Source organism: Sminthopsis crassicaudata, chromosome 1 (genome assembly GCF_048593235.1).
Source record: "Sminthopsis crassicaudata isolate SCR6 chromosome 1, ASM4859323v1, whole genome shotgun sequence".
Taxonomy (NCBI): domain Eukaryota; kingdom Metazoa; phylum Chordata; class Mammalia; order Dasyuromorphia; family Dasyuridae; genus Sminthopsis; species Sminthopsis crassicaudata.
Genome location: NC_133617.1, coordinates 650,337,764 through 650,360,151, shown reverse-complemented (window position 1 = coordinate 650,360,151; position 22,388 = coordinate 650,337,764). Strand labels below are relative to the sequence as shown.

The following is a 22,388-nucleotide window of genomic DNA, read 5'->3' as shown; positions in this document are numbered from 1 at the left end:
TTAAGCAGCAAATTCCTGAAGGTAGGTTGTATACTTTAGCACTGATGTACAACTGGTGTCTGTTGAATCGAATTTCATATTCAAATTAGGAATTCAATAAAAACATTTAAATTTTCAGTGCTTTAAGATGATTATTATGACTATAAATTGCCCTCAATATTGGATTGCAAATTCTATGAAAATGGAAGTCATTTAAATAAACATTTATTATTATTCTATGAGTCAATAACTTTGCAAATTACTAGGGACACAAATATAAAGGGAAATAATTTGTGTACTTAGAGAGCTTACACTCTAATGGAGGAGGCCAACACATAAAAGGGACCTCAAAATTGTGGAGGAGAGAGATACAAACATGAGGATATGGCAGTGAAATGGGAAGAATGAAGAATGGATGATTTGGACCCATTCTTAAGATGGGGGTTTCAGGAGCAATTCATCAGTGAAAGAAGGGAGCCAAAGGGAAAATGGGAGAAACCAACTGAAGCATGGTAGCAAAGTTCAGAGAGTGAAACATGGCTGGCCAATGCCCCTCCTTAAAATGTAGGAACCATGCCTCATATTTATAAAGAGTGCCTAACACAGGTATAGATATTTCATATTTTTTTCTGCATGATTGACTGATTTTACCTTATCTTGAAATAATTATTATAACTATCATGTATGAGTATTTAGTCTTGATGGGGTGCCATCTAGTTGGTAAGAAACAATAAAATGAAAACAGCTACAAACAAAGCCTCAAAGAAAAATGCTAATTGAACCTAAGCCCTAAAAGCATTCCTGGAAAAGATAAAGAAATTGATGAGTGGTAGAGGAAAAACGGGGAAAGAAATGCAAAATAATGCAAGAATATTATAAAAAAGAGAATTAACAGCTTGGTAAAAGAAACACCAAAAATACTGAAGAAAATGGCATCTTAAAAACAGAATTAGCCTAACAGCAAAAACCCAAAAATTTATGGAAGAAAATAAAACTACTTAAAAAGTAAAACTTAGAACTATATAAAGCAGGACTCATCAAAACCATTTGGTACTGGCCAAGAAATAAAGGGTGGATCTGTGGAATAGATTAGATACACATGACACAATAATCAAGAGATAAAGTAATTTAGTATCTGATAAATCCCTAAACTCCAGCTTTTGGAATAAGAACTTACTATTTGACAAAAATTTCTTGGAAAAGCTGGAAAATAATATGTCAGAAACTCAGTATAGACCTATACCTCACACTCCATACAAAATAAGGTAAAAATGAGTACATAATTTGGGCATAAAAGATGATACCATAAACAAATTAGGAGAACAAGGGATAATTTCCCTATCAGATCTTTGAAGAAGGAAGGAATTTATGATCAAAGAAGAACTAGAGAACATTATGAAAGGTAAAATGGACAACTTTTATTACATTAAATTAAAAAAGGTTTTGCATAAACAAAACCAATAGACACAAGATTAAAAGAGAAGTACAAAGCTGAGGAAAAAAATCTTTATAGCCAGTGTTTTTGATAAAGGCCTCATTTCTAAATATATATACAGAATTGACTCAAATTTATAAGAATACAAGTCATTCCCCAGTTGATAAATGGTCAAAAAATATGAACAATTTTCAGATGACAAAATTAAAGTCAACTATAGTAATATGAAAAAATGCTCTAAATCATTCTTGATTAGAGAAATGCAAATTAAAACAACTCTGTGGTACCACCTCATAACTTTCAAATTGGCTAAGGTGAGAGGAAAAGGCAATGGGAAATGTTGGAGGGGATGTGGGAAAACTGGGATACTAATTAATACATTGTTGGTTGAAATGATCCAACCATTCCGGAGAGGAATCTGGAACTATGCCAAAGGGCTATCTATCTGTGCATTCCCTTTGACCCAGCAGTGCCACTCCTGGGTCCATATCCCAAGGGAATCATAAAGGAGGGAAAAGGACTCACATATGCAGAAATGTTTGTAGTAGCTCTTTTTGTGGAAACAAGGAATTGAAAAATGAGTAGATGTCCATCAATTAGGGAATAGCCAAATAAACTGTAATATATGAAGGTAATGTAATATTATTACTCTACAAAAATGATGAACAAGCTGATTTTAGAAAGGCTGGGAAAGATTTACATGAACTGATGTTGAGCAAAAGAAGCAGAACCAGGGAAACATTGATATAATAACAGCAAGACAGTGTGATGATCAACTATGAAATATTTGCTTCTTTTCAGTGGTTCAGTGATCCAAAGCAATCCCAATAGACTTTGGATAGAAAATGCCATCTTCATCCAGAAAAAGCACTATGAAGATTGAATGTAAATCAACACAGGCTATGTTCACTTCTTTTTTCTGTTTTTTTCCCCTTTCCCATGGTTTTTCCCTTTTGTTCTGTTTTTTTTTTCCCTCTCCCAACATGATTCATAAAGCAATGTGTATTAAAAATAAATGAATTAATTAAAAAAAAAAAGCAAAATAAGCCAAATAGAAAAAACTTCACTGAAGAAAAATTATAGCCTAATTCCATAGCTCCCAGATCAAAGAGAAAAAGTACTTGAAACATCTAGAAAGAACTCATTCAAGAGACTTGTCTAGGATCACATGGTATCTGAGGGTAAATTTGAACTTAGGGACATAACTTCCTGACTCCAGGACTGGCAATCTATTCACTGCACTCCCAAGTTGCCAGCAATACCACTACTAGATCAGTATCCTAAAGAGATAAAAGAAAAAGGAAAAGAACTATAAATACAGAAATAAATTTAGGTGCTGTTTTTGTGGTGGCAAAGAATTGAAAAATGAGGGGATGCTCCTAAGCTAAGCAAATTGTGGCATATGATTGTCATGGAGGAGGAAGGAAATGGGCAATCACTCCAGTTTCTGCCAAGAAAACTCCATAAGAAATATTAAAATGATAAAAGAGATGACACTGGAAGATGAGCCCCATTGATTGGAAAATATGTTACTGGAAAAGAGCAGAAGATAACTATAAATTTTTTTTTTTCTAGTTTAATGAAGCAGCTGGGCCAAAGTACAAAGGAAACTTAGGTGTGAATGTATCTGGTTGACAGAAGGAAATCCAATGTTGCAAAGATCAGTATTGCATAGAAATCTGGAATGTAAGACCTACATTTGTAACATGCACTCCTGGCAGTTACAATTACTAGTCTGTCTTAGGCCCAAGAGAGTACCTTTGACCACTGACCTTTGCAGTGTCAACTCCACCCGGCTTGCCTCCTCTGAGGCCTTCAAAGGTCTCTGGACCCGATCTCTTGAATCTATAGCTTAATAACCAGTAGCATGCTCAAGAACAGCCACGTGTAATCTTAAAAGCCTTTATCATACCTACTCACATAATGCCCTGAACCAAGATAAGCTGGATATGATAAAACAAGAGATGGAAAGATTAAACATCAACATTTTGGGTGTCAGTGATCTTAAATGGATGGGATTGGGTAACTTTAATTCAAAAGTTTAATTCACTTATACCACTGCATGCAATAAGTCCTTAGAAGAAATGGAGTAGCCCTCATAGTCAATAAAAGACTAAGGAAAACAGTAATGGGGTATAATTTCAAAAGTGACTGAAGGATATGTTTGAATCCAAGGAAAAATCAAGGCAATACAAAACCAATACAAATCTGTGCTGAAATCACTGATACTGAAGAGGCTGAAGTTGATTAGTTCTATGAAAATCTAAGACATCTTCTAGAAATAAGATTTTTAAAAAAAGATGTTGCATATATCATAGGGGATTGGTACGTTAAGTAGGAAATCAAAAGATAATTGGAACAACAGGCAAATTTGGCCTTGAAGTACAACATAAAGCAAGGCAGAGACAAATAAGAGTTTTGTCAAGATAACTTTGGTGGTCATTACAAACTTCTTTTCAGCAACCCAAAAGGTGATTGATTGTACACATGGGCATCACGAAATGGTCATTGTAGAAATCAGACTGATTATATGATTTGCCAAAGGTGGAAAATCTCTATATGGTAAATTAAAATAAGAGCTAAAGATGATTATAGCTCAGATCATGAACTTTTTATTGCAACAATTGGACTTAAATTGATGATGATGAACTTCTTATTGCAAAATTCAGACTTAAGTTGAAGAAAATAAGCCAAACCATCAGATCATTATAGGCTTGATCTAAATAATATCCCATATGAAAATGAAAAAATAGTGAGTAGATTTAAGGGATTAGATTTGGAATTAGAGTGCCTGAATATCTATGGGTAGAGATTTATAATAATGTTCAGGAAGCAGCAATAAAAAAAAAATTCCAAAGAAAAAGAAGAGCAAAAAAACAAAATGCCATCTAATGAGACTTTACAAATAGCTGAGGAAAGAAGAAAAGTGAAAAGTAAAGGAGAAAGGAAAAGCTATACCTAATGGAATGTAGAATTCCAGAGAACAGTAGGAAGAGAGAAAAAGGCTTTCTTAAATGAACAGTGCTAAGAAATAGAAGGAAGAAACAGAATGCAAAAGACAAGAGACCTCTTCAAGAAAATTTGAGATATCAAGGAAAAGTTATATGCAAAAATGGGCATAATAAAAGAAAAAAATGGGAGGGATTTAACACATGCAGAAGAAAGTAAGAAAAAGTGGCAAGAATATACAAAAAAATCCAATACAAGAGAGATCTCACTACCACCAGTAACAGGATGGCATGGTTACTGGGCCTTAGGAAACATTACTAATAAGAAGTCTAGTGGAGGTGATGGAATTTCAGCTGAGTTATTTAAAACCCCAAAAGGTGAGGTTGTTAAAGTGCTGCACTCAACATGCCAGCAAATTTGGAAAACACAGCAGTGGCCACTGGATTGGAAAAATCAATGTATGTCCCAGTCCTACAGAAGAGCAATGCCAAAAACTGTTCAAATTACCCAACAATTGCCATCATTTCACACACTGGTGAGGTTACATTTAAGATTTTCCAAATTAATCTTCAGCAATATATGAACAAATTACCAGCAGAGCAGAAGTTTTCAACAGTCATTAGATTAAGGAGAAAACAGGTAACTTCCAAAAAAAAACTCAAACCATATACTTTTGCTTAACAAAATGTGGCAAGTCCTCAAAGAGATAGTAGCACCAGATGACATCTTACTTGTTTCCTGAGGAAACTGTATGTAGGCCAAGAAGCAACAGTTAGAACTGAACATGAAACAACTGATTGGTTTAGGATTGTTTTTTTTTTTTGTTTTGTTTTGTTTTGTTTTTTGTTTTTTTTTCCTGAGGCTGGGGTTAAGTGACTTGCCCAGGGTCACACAGCTAGGAAGTGTTAAGTGTCTGAGACCAAATTTGAACTCGGGTCCTCCTGAATTCAAGGCTGGTGCTCTATCCACTGCGCCACCCCTGTTTTAAGATTGGAAAATAAGTAGGGCAAGGGTGTATAGTCACCTAATTTAACTTATATACAGAGTATATCATGGGAAATGCCAGGCTGGAAAAGTTGGAATCAAAGTTGTTGGGAGAAATAACAACAATCTTAGATATGGAGATGATATTCAATTCATAATAAATGTATCAGTTAAGTTTTTCTCCTGTATATTTACTTTAACTTATTGTTATTTTGATGCTTCAAGAATATGACCCCAAATGGGGTCATGGAAAGTCATACAGAACTGAAATGATTAACAACAAAGACTCATTCTGTTATCTATGGTGATTAAAACCAATTAGTTAGCATTTGTAATAGAATTTTATGGATTTTTTGGAAGGGGGGCAATGCAGAATTGTGATTTCATTAGTAGAAGGAATTATGGAAATTTCTTGCAACTCTATTTGTAATTTTAGAAAAGTGCTTTAGAAAAGAACTATGGAAATTTATTGCAACTCTATTTGTAATTTGTAATTTTAGAAAAGTGTCCATGATCATACAACTATAACAGTTCGGACTTGAATCCAGAACTTCTTAATCCTAAAGCTAATCCTCACAACCATTATAATACACTTCCTCTCTTTATATACTTCGAAACTGTTATAATTGTCATCCTGGGGCTTTCTTTTTTCCAGGCTAACCAAACCCAAGTCATTTATACCTGTATGAATGAATTTCAATTACTTTAGTTATAACATTCCTTGAAAAAGTAATGACAAAAGCCTGAAGGCTACGGAAATACTCAAGTTGCTACTATCCAGTAACTTAAGAAACTTCCTGCTCTAATTCCCTTTAGAATGTTGCAGGGCAGTTCCTTTTATTGCCTTCTAGTGATCTGTAAATCTTTCACTCTTCAATTTCATTACCCATACCTGGATATCAAGATATGGCTAAAGTAAACTCCTTGGTTAATGTGGAAAATATTTCACTCACTGTCAACAGGCAAAAGTCATTAAACCTATATGTAATATTAATATTATGAGGAAAAACTTTTGGAACACATTTTCTATATACAAAGAAGAAAGCAGGGAGGAAAAAACCAGAAAAACTCAAACACCCACTTGTGGTATTTTTTTTAATAAAATTCCTTTAACTCTCTGAAAAGTCTAAGCTACCTGATGAGACAAAGCTGAATTCAATTTATCTCCATTATTCCACATGTATATTGTGTCTGAAGTCCAGGAATTTTAATGGTCAGGTAAATTTCTTAAATCATGAGCTTTGGAAAAGAAAGTAGAATCTATGAGTATTAAGTAAGCAGTGAATATAGGTGTTGAAGGTATTATACAGTCCTCAACTTTAAATCTAAATACCATATCCTAAAGCCTTAAAGGCACCCATGCAGATAAATAACTTCCTGTTTGCTGGTAACAAGAGTAACATAATAAAAATGGGCCTCCTTCCACTGCCTTCACCCCAAATCCTCAGGGATGAACAATTTTTTTTTAAATCTCATATGATATTCACAATAATCCTGGAAGATAGGTACATATTCTCTCTTTTTTTTTTTTTCCCTGAGGCTGGGGTTAAGTGACTTGCCCAGGGTCATATAGCTAGGAAGTGTTAAGTGTCTGAGATCAGATTTGAACTCAGGTCCTCCTGAATTCAAGGCTGGTGCTCTATCCACTGTGCCACGTAGCTGCCCCCTAGGTACATATTCTTAATAATTTAATTTTATAGTTGAGGAAATAGAAGCAAACAGTAGTTAAGTGGCATGCCAAAAGTCACAGATAATAAGTGTCTAAGGCTACAATTGAACACAGGTCTTCCTGAGTCTAAGTTTTATGCTCTATCCATTAAATCACCTTGTCTTTCTTAGAATATTATAGAAAATTCTCAGATGTTCTAAATCACTATTTATTAAAGAAATGAAAATTAAAACAACTGTGAGATATACTTCACACTTATCAGATTGTCTAACATGACAGAAAATACAAATGATAAATGTTAGTGGTAATGTGGGAAAATAGATACATTAATGAATTGATGGAGTTGGGAACTAGTCTAGTAATCCTTGAGAACAAATTGGAGTTATGCTCAAAGGACAGAAGACTATGTATGCCCTTTAACCCAGCAAAGAGATCAAAGAAAAGGGAAAAGGACCTGTGTGCACAAAAAATATTTATAGCAGCTCTTTTTGTGGTGGTAAAGAATTAGAAATTTAAGGGATATCCATCAAATGAGGAATTGCTGATACCAAGTTATGGTATACAGTAGTGAAGGAATAGTACAGTGCTATAGGAAACTATAAGCAGGACAGTTTCAGGACCTAGAAATACTTAAATCAACTGAAGAAAAGTGAAATGAGGAGAACCAGGAGAACATTGAATACCGTAAGCAATATTTTTAGAGTCATTATGTTAGGAAAAGTCTAAGTCATGCTTCACTTTTTTTTTTTTTTTTTTACTCTTTTTTTCTTCTTTTCATCACCAACAAACAATTTTGCCTCTAGTATCCTTTCCTATCTTTGTTCCCATTTCAGGTTCTCATCAGATCAACTGTGTCATTATTTCTGATTGTTGTTTAGTCATTTATTAGTCCAGTCTTACTCTTAATGATCCCTTTTGGAGTTTTTTGGCAAAGATATTGGAGTAATTTGCCTTTTCTTCTCCAATTCATTTTACAGATAAGGAAAATGAGACAAAAGTTAAATGACTTGCTCAGGTTCATACAACTAATTAGTGCCTTAGGCTAGATTTGAACACAGGAGAAGTTCTCCTCATTTCAGGCCCTACTCTATCCACTCTGCTCCCTATCTGCTCTCACTCTACTTTCCTTATTTACCATTTGAAGAACTTTCTGGATTAAAATGCTACTCCCTTATGCATGTTGTCTGTCTCCATCTTCAGATTTTTTTTTCTGGTGTTGTAGAGAATTCTCAATGAAGCAACTCTTTTTGCCATATAGATCTACAGTTGATCTGAATTTTTTGACTCTCTAGCTTTGCACCAGCAGTCCTTATACTAGACTAATTTTGTTTATATGGGTAATTATTATCTTGGAGAAGTGAATTATACTGAAAGAGGAAAACTGATTTAACATACAAATATTTGTTCAATACATCTTATGAATAAACACAGCATATTGGGATTGAAAATGCCTTGTATTTGAAGTCAAAAAATGTGGGTTGAATCCTTTTTCAACTACTCATCAAGCTGTGTAATTCTGGGTAAGTCACTTACTTCACTTCTCTGAATGCCAGTTTTCTTATCTGTAATATAGTGATAATAATAACTGTGCTGTCCAGGGTACTTTTTATCACAGAGCATTGGACCTAGAGAAAGGAAGAAATTAGTTCATATTCTTCAATAGACAGTGTTATGTTGGGCAAATCATAACCTCTTTATGCTTCAGTTTCCTTTTTGTAAAAAAGAGGATGTTGGACTCTGGTCCCTAAAATCTTATCTAACTCCAGATCTATAGTTGGTTTTTACTGGGTCTCCCTAACTCACTCAATCTGGGGAGATCACTCTATAACTTTCCCAGTGTTTAGAATATCCCTGTTTATTAGAAGAGGGACTTTGATTTATTCAGTTTCTGACTTATGACAATTCACCAGATTGCTAAAGGGGTTCAGGACAAAAAAAGATTAAGAAGGTCCTGTCTACATTCACTAAGAAATCAGCAAAGTTCTTAAAGGGAAGGCTGGTATTCACTACTGTATCAGAGAAAGTTTTATAGAGAAGGAAACATTTAGGGTGCTAAGTTTTAAAGGACATTTAAGAATTTAGCTGGAAAAGATGGGAAGAAAAGGCCCATTTCACAAATAAAGGCACTGAGTGGTGAAAATACAAAGCATTTTAGAGATGGGGAAGAAGGGAAAAATTATTTAATCACTGGATTTAGAAGTGGAAGAAACCTTTGAGTTCATCTAACTCAGTGCCGTTAGTTTTCAGATGACAAAAATCTCCAAAGGTATGATTCCAAAGTCACACCCGTAGGAAGGAACAAAGCCAATCTCCAATCTGTGTCATAATGACTACTACATGCTACCTTTGAACAGTGTCCTTTCAGTGGGATATGGAGTACATAAAGGAGAATAATTTCAAAATCCTCTGGAAACATAGGATAATAATAGATTTTTCTTGCCCCATCCATGCTGCCTTGGCTTTTTTCCCTTGTGGCTAACAGTCTAAAACTAAGAATAAGCAGTGTGGTATGGGCAGAAGCACTGACATTATAGTTAGCAGTTCTGAGTTCTTTTATTTTCCCTTTGTGTTATTTACTTAAATTCTTTAGGTTTCAGTTTCTTCAGCTGTAAAATGGGAATTAGATCAGATAATGTCTGGAATCTATGAACCTCTCTCAAATAATTGATTGATAGAGCAGTATGTCCCATGGCATGTTTAACACAGAACTGACCTACTTGTTTTGGATCGGAAATCTTGGCATTCATTATTACGAGAAGTGTAAACAACAGCCTTCACCAGCCATAGTTCCATGACATACAAACTGACAAGTGAGTCGGCTGAATCTAACAGAATGGAGTTCATACTCAATAAGTTGCACTGCTTTAGTGCCTTAGAATTATCCATTTAAACATCAGCTGGATAGCATTTTAGGAGGGAAAAAATGGATTCCTTCATTGTACTATAAAATAGCTTATGGTTTAATAAGAGAGATGATGAAGGAGATCAAGACAAGAGAGAACTCCTTTAAGTAAAAATATGAGGATGTTATATTTATTAGGAAGTTCTCAGATATCAATGTTTTCAAAAATGGATCTAAACTTTTCTGGGGAAAATCAATTGTTAATTGCTTAGTATCTAAGTGGTTGGCATTTGCTTTCCTTTGATGAGAAATTTGTTTTGAAGTCTCATTAATTTTTTTTTTTACCAGAGTCCAAACATTTAAAAGATATACATAAAATAAATATGAAAGAAAAGAATTCCCATTTGCTAAGCTCAGGTTCTAGTGTTGTAATTAAAAATATATGTGAGCCAAAGAGAATGGCTATAATACCAAAGAGTAACCTTAAACATCAATCTTAAGAGTTTTTAATAACACATTTTTAATTTAATCATCATAAATCCTGAATTAATATGTCTATTTCTTCAGGCAAAGTCCACTTTTCCTTGACAAGTAGTTAAATATACAATATAAAGAAAGTAGTGTCCTGACAGTAACTTAAAACTAATCTAAACTATCAGTTTTTACCCCACTTCCCCCACACCCTAATTCTTTCACATGTGGAAAAAGATATAGTAACAAGTGATTATATACTGGCTACATCCAATTCTTCTTGGGAAGAGTGCTAGATTTGAAATCAGATATGGGTTCAAGTCCTGGTTTTAGCCTTTACTTTCCCTGTGTGACCCAGGGAAAATTAATTTATTTCTCTGGGCCTCAGTGTTCCCATATATAAAATGAGGGGATTAGGTGGAATGACTCCCAAAATATCACCTAGCTTATGGGTTTCATAATCTTATGACTCATTATCGATGCAACCAACACAGTGCCTCCAATTTTATCTCCATATACAAGTAGAAAGGATGAAACTCTAGAAACCTTGTGCCTAAATGAGGAAACAAAAATCTATCCTCACCATCGTAGAGTCAAGTATAGTATCACAGCACCTCTAAGTATATAAAACAAATCATTGCCTTAAGTTTTGTTCCAAAGTTATTTTCTTGAGTTCATTCTGATTTGTACTTGGGTTGTTTACTTGTAGTCTGGATTTTGATCAAATTTTTCCTGCCAACATAACTTGTTTAAATGAATATTGTATATTGAAAGGACTTTAGATATCATTTAATTTAATTCCTTCACTTTATAACTGAAGGAACTGAGGTACAGATTAGTGAATTGAAGTCCCAGATATATAGTCTACAGAATGAGAATCTGAATCCAGCTACTCTGATGATCAATCTAGGGATCTTTCCAAAAAAATCATTCTGCCTCTTTATTAAAGGGAATGTAAATGTCACCTTCAAGAGACATATGCAATTGTTCATGTGCCTTTTTCAGGGCAAGTACTAGACATCTGGGTAGTGTAGTTGAGTGGCCAGAGAATGCAAGAAAAAGAGGTAAGATGAGATTCTAGCCCCAACTCTGTCTGTGTTACAATTTTGACAAGTCCTTTTATCCATTCTGGATTTCAAGGTCCTAATTTGTAAAATGAAGGTGCTGTCCTTGATTATTTCTAAGATCCATTCCAGTTCTTATAGTCTATGATCACTTGATATTATGGGAATACCAATTTTCAGTGAAAGTAATGATGAAAATGATAATTTCAGAGAATATTTGTAAACTTTGTGCCTCCAAGAAAAAGAAATTCAAAGTTGATTGGCAAGCCAAATAACTACATGAAATTTTAATGAAAGATAATTCTAAGAGTCACAATGAAAAAAAAAATATATATATATTTAAAAAAATCTTTTCTGTTTCATTTCAGCACCAGATAAGTAAGACATACTTACTGTTTCCTTTACCCTTTTCAGTTCTTGTTCTACCGACAAAGTACAAGGCTTGAACAATAACTCTGGCAATCTTCAAATGGGGACTAAGATTATAGTTTACAAAGCAGAGTAGGGAAATCTGACACCCTGGAGTATCTCGGTGTGGGAACAAAGCAAGTTACATTTATTTTATTGGACAGTTTGAATTTATTATATGTTGCACATAATTTCCTGTCTCATTTCTTTAGTGTTCTTGGAATTTTTATCAGGATGTCTTACGTTATCACACACTTCTTCCCTGCCTTAGTCCCAACACATTTTAGTGACACTGATTTTACTTAAAGAAAGTCCCAGAAAGGAAGTCCCTAAACATAGCCTGAGACAGGGAATGGCTTGAGTTCTGGAAAAAAATCTGAAAAAGCAATGAAGATGAAGATGAAAATGGAAAGTCTGTGAAAATTAATGTAGTGTAGAACCGGTGAACATACCACCACTTATTTCTCTCTACATGTATAGAAAAAAGAACCTGCTTATGAGGTACACCCAAATAATTCACAGGTGGTGAAACTATTAGAGTTCTGCAATTTCTTGCCTCAGAAGTGGAATAAATCTCCTCTATTATAAACAGTGTGTGCTCACACACGTGCTAGTGCTTGCTCTCTTCCTCCCATCTCCTCCCACTCCAGGGCATTAATACTTTCTGGTTTCACTGTAGCTATTTTGATTATTTTAATAAGAACTTTAGAAAAAGTCCAATTAGATCAGGAGGCATGGGCTGCCTTAATCACTGTGCTTAAGGAAACATAAAGTCATAAAAAGGTTTGCTATTTTTTAAGTGTAGTGGAACCTGCTTTGATTGAAGTCAGACAGCATGAAGCCCCAGTTATGGTGGAATGGAGGGAAAGCCCTCAGCTATTGGCAATACATAATGACAGTTCTTGAGATAGCCGGAATCTGACCACAGGAAAGCTGCTTCCTGAAAACTTGAGCTTAACTCTGAAGCTGCCCATGCACTGTAGTACCAGACCAATAAATGTGCAGCACTAATAAAATGGGAAAAGATCTGTTTTTTAAATAGTACTTTCCCCTATGTGTACACAAAGGCATTCAGTGACATGACATTCTACCCTACTCCCATTCTTCTCCTCCCTCTTTCCCTCTTTACCTCTCTCCCTCTTCCTTTTTCTCCCTCCCTCCTTTCTCCCTCCCTCCATCCCTCTTCTCTGTCTGTCTGTCTCTCTATTCCTCTCCCTTCTTTCCTCCCCTCCCCCCTCTCCTCCTTTTATACCCCCTTTCCCTCTCTCTTCCTCTCTCCCTTTCTGTCTCTGCCTCTGTCTTTTCTCTTTCTCATGCATGCCTGTGCACACACAAGTGTGTACACACATCCCTTAGTGCTTCCTTCCTCCCCACCTCTAACCTGGCTACTTTCTATGGTTGCAAAGATTGCAAGTTAGATAAATATTTGTACAAGCATCCTTAAAAGAAAATTTTCTATCTATATGAGTGAAAGAAATTTCCACACTGAGAATTTCTCTACAATGCTAAGAACAGAGGTACAGACCAATATATAGATTGTTCTGATGTTCAAAGAAGCTATGGGCTCTCCAAGTTTTCAGTAGGCTGAGGTGTCTCTACAAACAACATCCAATTATTCAGGTCAATCTTTGTAAATGAAAGGAAAATAAAACAACAATAATAACAAAAATTTTGAGGACTGCGAAAATGTAAAACATCACTAATTAGAAACTGAAAATGATTCTTTTCATCCTTGTTCAATAATAAATACATGTAACTGCTACACAGTTTGTGAGGAGTCAATTTTTAATATGACAGACTGATAAGAAAGTTTGTAAATAGCATCTGTCACAAGTGCAGACAAGCTAATGATAGATTACAAGCCCTGCTGCCTGTGGAACATTTGAAAATAATATTGTTGCCAGAGCCTGTCACACAACCTTTCCATCATAGAAGAACCTTTTTTTCCCTGAAAATACAAGTTAATAGAAATCAAATAAAACTTGCAAAATGAGCCATATGAAAAATTATCCAGTGCAATAACAAAAGAAAAATCTAACATGATTATTTAGGCTCACCAGTCCTTAATGAGGCTTGTATTAGTCTTGTTCTCTATGTATTCCTTATTATATTTCTTTAAATGTTTGTGAGACAATTTTCCTGTTAGTTGAAAACTTTCTTTAGATTTCTGAAACTTTCTAAATCAGAGTCTCTCTCATTCCTTTTTCTTTTCTTTTCTCCCTTCCTTCCTTCCTTCCTTCCTTCCTTCCTTCCTTCCTTCCTTCCTTCCTTCCTTCCTTCCTTCCTTCCTTCCTTCCTTCCTTCCTTCCTTCCTTCCTTCCTTCCTTCCTTCTTTCTTTCTTTCTTTCTTTCTTTCTTTCTTTCTTTCTTTCTTTCTTTCTTTCTTTCTTTCTTTCTTTCTTTCTTTCTTTCTTTCTTTCTTTCTTTCTTTCTTTTCTTTCTTTTCTTTCTTTTCCAAGATTCTGTGTCTTTTTATTTTTTATCTTCCATTCTACTTTATTAGAGTGTACCAGTACAATTTTTTGGTGCCAGGGATCAAACTTCTAGCTTGGCCTTCTGACATTCCATTTTCCTCCCCATGGCTTTGTCTCCCCTTTTTCTCATTTCCTAGGTCTCCCCATCCCATTCATTCCCAGGATTGCTGGTCTACATGTTTGGAGAGTGAACTCATGCACAAATTTTCCTGTAATCAGAAATAAAAATACAGACAGACATCAGCTCTGCCAAATACTAGTAATAGGCACATTTACACGTCTGAAGCATGCCCCAAAGTACTTAGCAGTGTGGACAAATACACAGTACCTTGCAAGCCGATAGTGAAGAATAAAGTGACTAAAGAGGTATAATTGAATTTCAGTTTCCCATATGTAAAATGAAATTATATATGTGTAATATGTAAAGTGTATCACTATGAACAGTGGATGATTTACATTCTATATAGCCATGGAGTGAGTTACCACATCAGGGAAGATCCTTTGAAAGACTGAAATATGATTACAAATGTTAATACTTTGTGACATCTGTAACTTAGAAACTCATCCAGTGAAAGGCTTAAAACTTCCATCATCTCCAGGTTTAGGGGGGCAGTACCTAGATTCATGTGTCTATTTGGATATGGAATTTCCAGCATGGAAACTCCCTCACTTAATGCACATGAGTATGTATGTAGTATAACTTTCAAGAGCTGCTTACTAAGTTAATAAATTAAATGACTCCCCTAAGGTAATATAATTATTCTATGTTTTGCAGGCAGGACTTCAATTTAACCTTTCTAACACTAAGGCTAACTTTTTGTCCATTATGCCCCCTACCTTCCTCCATTTTACCATTGTAATTATAGCAATGATACTACATTTTGATTTATATAAGTACAGAGCACGTCACATCCATGGGCTCATTTAATCTTCACAATAGTCCTTTGAGGTAGTAGCACAAATATTTTTATTCTCATTTTAAAGATGAGTGAACTGAGAATCAGAAAATTTGTTACCTATCCAAGATCATAAAACATAGGAAGTATTTTTCTTATTGAGATAAAACATATAAATGGAGCAAGAAATATTGGAGGACCAAATTTATATAAAAACATATCATTTTTTGATTTAGAAAATGAAAATTAAAACTTTTAACCTAATTAAATATAAAAAAATATGTGACTTGTATAAATGAAAAATATATTTTCTTTTGAATCTACTCAAAGGATGGACATATGCACACTACCAAATCCTGTAATGGTTAAAATGTTTGAGACACTTTAGATAACAATCCATCTTTTACCATCCAATTCATACTGTTATCTCCCTATCTTTATTCCTATATAATCCTCAACCCATCTGCAGACAATGCTAAAATTTAGTTAATATTGTAGCTGTGCCCCATCTTATTCATTTAGTTGTCAAGTGCTTGCCAAGAGATGTAGAATTAATTTCTGGCTCTGATCATTATTAAATCTGTGATAAATGGTAAGTTAGTTTATCTCTTTAAAAGTTATTTTCCTTGTTTGTAAAATAGGGCAAAGAGTTGAGCTATTATAGCCCAGTATTGTGATGAGAAAAGTGTTTTTGCAAACATTAAAATGTTAAATAAATGTGATAAATTTTCATAGAAAATTGAAACATTCAATTTGGAGTTCTATATTTGAAGTGTGGCTTTGACATTTAGCTGCTGTGCCACTTGAGGAAAATTATCTTATCTCTCTGAGCTTTTGTTTCCTCTTCTTTAAAATGGGGAAGATAACCCTTGCTTTACATACCTTTAAAGGATTTTTTTGAGAAAAATGCTCCCTATTCTTAAATATGCCAGGAAAACCAATTGTTCAGGAAACATTTATTGAACTTCTGCCGTATACTAGGCACTGTGCTAAGGTGTTGGGAATATTAGAGGAATACAATAAAGGCAGCCCCTACCTTCAGGGATCTTATTTTATAATGGAGCTATTATTATGAAGGCAATCTCTCTATAAAGAAGTAGAAATTAAAGGAAAATGGACCTGAAAAAATATAAGAAAACAGAGCACATATGCACAGAGATTCCCCTTCAATGAGCACAGAGAGCATTCATCTGTCCTTGTCTCTGTATAATTTCTGGTTGACACAGACTGTTTACAAGGATGGGATCTATGAGAGACTGTAGAGAACTTTCTTGAGACACAGAAACAGTATCGTGCTGGCACACCATGGAAACTGGGGTGCCCCCTGTCAGCAATATCTCTGGAAAGAAGGAACAGTTATCCTTTGTCCAAGATATACTCTAATCTCAAAATGAGGGAACTGGGAAGACTTGAGTCATTTACTTTTGAGCTTGTGGAAAAGGAGAGAGGTTGATAGCAACAGCTTACCCCAGTGAACAGGCTTTCCTCTTGCACATCTGTGTTCGTGTATTTCAATTAGGATCCTTGAGGCCTGACATCACCTCTGGTATGCCAGTCCTAAGGCTCCTGTGAGCCAATACTGCCAATCAAAGCCAAAATCCAACTGCATCATGTGGTTTTATGATGTAGAGAGAAAATGACATGGAATCACCTCTTACTGCTGAAAATCTCAAGTTGGAGCCAGCTCTCCTGAGAAGGAAAGTTAATCACAATATGACTGTAAGATCTAGATAATATTTTCCCATGATTATCTCAACACACTCAACCAATTGGTTATATGTGATGGTCAAGGCAGTTCCTTGATTCTAAGACAGCAGAAATTTCTGGGTTAGGAGAATGAAAAGATCACTCTATTAACTTGCAAGAAGGGGGAAAGAGATTGTATGTATTGGGGCTAGAACAATATTAGTATTATTAGCTTTGGGAATTGGATTCTGAGAATGATATCACTATATATATATATATATGAGACATCAATGTATTAAATATATGAGAGAGTTACCTGGACAAAGAATAAAGAATGTAGATTTAAAATCATGAAAGGAAGGATACTTGAAATTTAAGGGGGGGGAAGAGAGAAAAGATTTAGAGAATTCTTTCATCTCTTGTTAAATCAGAAAGAGGAAGGAATGAACCATTCACATCTTAATAATACTCCTGCAAGAAATACAAAGAAGGCTCTGCAGTTATAAATGGCAAGAATGAAGTGCAAAAGTGCAAATGCATTGGTATGTAGGTAGTTAAATACTATAGTATCAGAGAAAGACACAGAAACTTTAAAAATCCATTTTTTTTCATCATCACTATAATATTGACCTTTCCCCAGCTTCTGAGAAGATGCCCTTTATGCATATTTATATCTCTATAGACACACATGTAGTGTAGATCAGCTCTGGGTGATCCACAATGTCTTTCCTAGAGAAGAATGACACTTGGCAAAATAATTCTTTTCTAAGAACTGGAGACTCTTTCTTTGAGATAGAAAGCCCCAGTACTAAGTCTTAAATTCCACTCTCCATATTGCACAAAAAACAGTCATGGAAGTAAAGAGAGGACAGAAGCTGGCCCCGAGCAGACTCAGACACTTAAAAAGGCAGCCTGAGAAAATAAAAATCTAGCTGACCAAGTCTAGACAAGAAACTATAGAAAACACATTAAGAAAATGACTTTTTAAATAGATGCTATAGTATATCCCATACATTCATGTGAAGTATGCCTTGGGTATAGTTTAAAGACAATATAAGCACGTGAATAGAAATAGATGGATTGATGAACAGTTACAGGCAAATACACACACACACACACACACACACACACACACACACACACACACACACACTCACACAGAGTGAACCTTGCCACATTCAGCTGTAAATAAGGAATTTAACATTCATTCCACAGGCTAATGGTGCTTATAGCCATCCAAGAAAGATCGACTTAGATAATAGTGTAGTAGAGTGCCAGAGAGCCTGAAAGGAATGGGCTATTGTGTTTGACTAGTTTCCATGTATAAATTAGTATAGAGAAGAAAAAGAAATTCAACAGAAAAACACATGTACTTTATTATAATTCCTAGTGTTACTCCTGCAACCCTCACAATAGCAGGCAAAAGAACTGAAAACCACTGAAAAGAAGTAAAAGGCAAATGCAGATTTGATTAAATGCCTTTCTGACAAGAAGTGGTTTGACTTCAAATTTGATGAACGCACATGTCAATGGCTGGTCATGGTGTTAGCCCACATTCTCTTCAAGTTAAACAATTGGCTTGGGAGTGGGGGTTGAGGAGAAGAAAGAGGGACGAAGATAGAAAGATTTGGATCAGTTTTATCTATTCAATTTTTATTTGAAATGAAGCAAATAGATTGAATCTTTTGAACTACTGTTTTTTTATATCCATGGTAGAAAGAATATAAGATGTTTGGATTTATACACACAAAATATGTATTCCACACTTAAATAAATATGAAAGGCATGCAGGCATCATTTTTTTTTCCTCAGGAAAACTGACCCTCTCTGGAAGAATTTTAATGTCAAGTTTAAAAAAAAATTGAGATTATAATATTTTCTCATTGACAGAATAGTTTATCACCAAGACTTCACTGGAGATAGTTAGCTACCACTAACATGAAGGAGATTCCAGGGTGGAGGCTGGGGAATACCACTTGAGACACAGAACCTTTTGCAAGCCAGAAGAAATAGGATTCCTAGGAAAATGTCTCAAAGAGAGTGAGTGCATAGACCACAGGCTTCTGCTTTTGAAATACTTGGTTATGCTACCTTCCTATAAATGGTTAAATGGTGAATTGATGCTACTGTATTTTATAATTCCAGCTCCAAACGTAACAATCATTATGCAAAAGACCACTTTATATTAAACCTTTAATTCAATTCTGACTTCTTTCCTATAGGAACTGAATGAGTTGCTATTCAGTAAGTACAACATTTGTGCATCAGTTCCATTGCTAAAGTTGGGGGGAGCCTATAAAATAATAATTGATATTCCTATTGTCTTTAAAGTTTAAAACTCTTTGAAGAAAATGTTTCAAATGTAATTATTGACATTTTTTCCAATGAGGAAACCAAAGATTTGGAGAGGGCAAGGAACATATCCAAGTTCACAAAACTAGTAGGTATTTGAAACAAATTGTCTCTATCTTCACTACTTCTTTCACTATCAAAGTATGAAAGTAATGAAAGAAAGAAAGAAGAGTAATCTAGTCTAAGATATTTTACAGGTCAATAAATTTCAGTGCTGGTGTTTTACTTATAAGGAACTGAATACATTGGCTGATATTTATCATATAATGTTACTTTTCAAGCTCTAAATTTTGGCAATGATAAGCTATTAGCTCTTTTCCAGTAACAGCTCACAATCTCACAATTTATTTAAATTTATGTACAAATGAAAGTTTGATTTTTTTCTTATACATAATTACTCTTGCTTAAGCTTTGCATATTTCCAATGCTTTAAAATCATACAAATGGGACTTTTTACAAATGTGCCTGATTGCTCATGATATGTTATATGCCCTCAAAGATGAAGTTTATAATAAATGGTATATACAGCATAGAGTAAAAACATATTGACAATTCATCAATAAGTTGCCATTCCTCTCCCCAAACTAAATCAAAAGTTCATTTCTAAAAGATAGTATTTAAATAAGCTAATATATTACTAGCAATTTGTTTTACAATACAGAATAATGGAAAAAGCTTCAGAAAAATGTGTTGTTTTTTTTTTAATCACAAAAACTGAAGTTTGCCAAGAACTGACAGCATAAAAGGCAACACATCTCATGTAACACAAGTGAGCTCCTTTACAATTGCCTATCCAATCATCTAATCACAAGCTATGGAAAGGAGCAAATATGGCAATTGTATTACTAACATGATATGAATAGAATGCTTACTAGTCAGCAATCTCCTCCCCCCCCCCTTTTCTATTTCTAGTAGGATAGTCTTGAGTTCAGCCTTTATAGTCATTGCTGTACTTCTAACGGAATATTTTTATATAGTATCTAACAATGATGTAATTCATTAAAAGACATCCATGTACAAAATGTCAACATAGCAAGTGATTACTATATATGAGGAATGCTCTTCAAATGACCAATTATTTTGAATAGTTTGCTTTTTTTATTCCAGAGAACAAGATAGACATATGTGGCTAGAGCTTAATTAGAATGAAATAGTCCGGTACTATGAATTCCTCGGGGCCATCTATATTTTGGTTGGGCTTCCATTGGTTTGTTGCTTTTCTGAGGAAGTACTAACATTCCATAAATGTGACAGGGAGGGCTGTAATCACGTTTGCTTGGAATCAGCGTGTGCAAAGTTTGGAATCAAAACTTCAGATGAGGTTTACAAAGCTGCTTGCCCAGAACACTCTGGTTTTAAAAAAATGTGCATTGCTATTAATATTTTCAGTGCAGATTTTTTTTTGGACAGTTAAGTTCGTTTTCTGCCTGTAAAACCAAAAATGAGTCACAATAGAACATTTACTTTAAGTACAAAATGTAGGCAGTGTGCAGTGGTGACCAGCTTCCTCTGCAGCATCTATCTTATCAGTTTGATGGTAGAACTGTTACTCTACCTCACTCTGCCCATAAAAAAGTTACCGATTTTTCATGTTCACAAGTATATCTGAGATCAAAAGGCAGAATCCTTAATTCGTAAATACTAGCATTAATTTGTTTCTATGAATGATTGCAGTCATTTTGTTATTGGTTATTTTCAGGAGCTAACTGCACAGAGAATAAATAACTACTTTCCTTTTTACCTGCTTTCCTAATGCATGTGCACAGAGAAGGGGGAAAATCATTTTACAAAAGAGAGAAAAGATTTTCACAAGCTACATTGAGTAAAACTCTGGTTAGAACACCACAGTGTGTTACCGTTGAGCTTAGAAAGACTGCTATCCAAATTCCAAGCATGCACACCATCATTTATAAAGTCTGTAGCTCACAACTTTATACTGTTTCTCAAGTTAATCTCATGATATTATTCTGTACCTGTAACCAATTACCGGTCTCTAAGATTTCATTTTTCTCGGGAACTGAAATTATTGAGAAGCTTTTTTTTTTTTTTTCTTTTTCTTTTTAAATCACTGAGACAACACATTTACCTGGTACTTTAAGACGAGAGCGTAACACGCCTAAGTCACTTATCACAATAACAACATAACACAACACAATCTAACATAAGGCAAATATATATAGTAAGAGCTAAGTATTAAAATGAAAAGACATTTACCAGGAGTAGGAAAGCCAGGAAGAGGAGCGGTGTCACGCCAGGAGTTGCCCAGCGGCAGCGTTCCATGCTTGGATCCTTGCCGGAATGTGAATCGGACACTGAATAAGCTGCTAAGTGCTCCTCTGCCTCCTGTCACATCCAGTACTGGTGCTAACACTTCAGTCCTGCCTATCAGCTTCCATCAGCCCTGCTCACATTTCCTGACCAAGTGGTGGGTGGGTGGATGGGTGGGGGGTAAGCTGAATGGAATCTCTCGGAGCAGGCAGCCAGCCAATCAGGCTTCTGCTAATCAGACATGCAGAATAACAAAGCCAGGGGTACAGAGAAAGTATAATACACACAGAGAAAGAGAGAGAGAGAGAGAGAGAGAGAGAGAGAGAGAGAGAGAGAGAGAGAGAGAGAGAGAGAGAGAGAGAGAGAGAGAGAGAGAGAGAGAGAGAGAAGAGGAAGAGGAGAGAGAGAGAGAGAGAGAGAGAGAGAGAGAGAGAGAGAGAGAGAGAGAGAGAGAGAGAGAAAGGAAGAGGAGAGAGAGAGAGAGAGAGGAGGAAAAAAGAAGGAAAAAAAGAAAGGAGAGAGAAAGCAGCAAATAAAGCAAAGAAGAGCAAAAGATGAAGAATTTCAAAGATGAGGCAAAGCTCTGGGCTTTTAAAACTAACCTGGATAGTTCTCTGGGAGGTATATTTCTGTTGCCTTTTGTTTGTGTTTATTCCTGTCATTTGGTGAACTACAGTAGCTCTTTTTGTGACTGTGTACTGTTTCATTCAGGAGAGAAACTTAATCCCTGTCAATATATAACGTATGCCATAAAGGGAAAGAAACATAGACAAAAGTCTACTCTTAACATGCTCTTTAAACATATTCTGTGCAACTTTTATTTCTTCTCTATAAAGTTGCTCCTTTTTTTGGATATGGAAAAGGCAGACTGTGTGTGATTTAGAACCCTCCCCCCAACTTAAATGGTTGGT

The 22,388-nt window shown here is 35.1% G+C and overlaps 1 protein-coding gene across 2 annotated transcripts in view; it reads right to left on the bottom strand.

The window, feature by feature from the left end:
• ADAMTSL1 (ADAMTS like 1) overlaps positions 1 to 21,634 on the bottom strand; it is a 380,756-nt gene extending 359,122 nt beyond the window's left edge. For both annotated transcript variants that reach the window (XM_074282966.1, XM_074282967.1), the window contains exon 1: positions 21,424 to 21,634. In XM_074282966.1, the coding sequence (XP_074139067.1) occupies positions 21,424 to 21,489 (66 nt within the window). In that variant the 5' untranslated portion in view covers positions 21,490 to 21,634. The remainder of the gene's footprint in view (positions 1 to 21,423) is intronic.
• Positions 21,635 to 22,388: the final 754 nt, after the last annotated feature.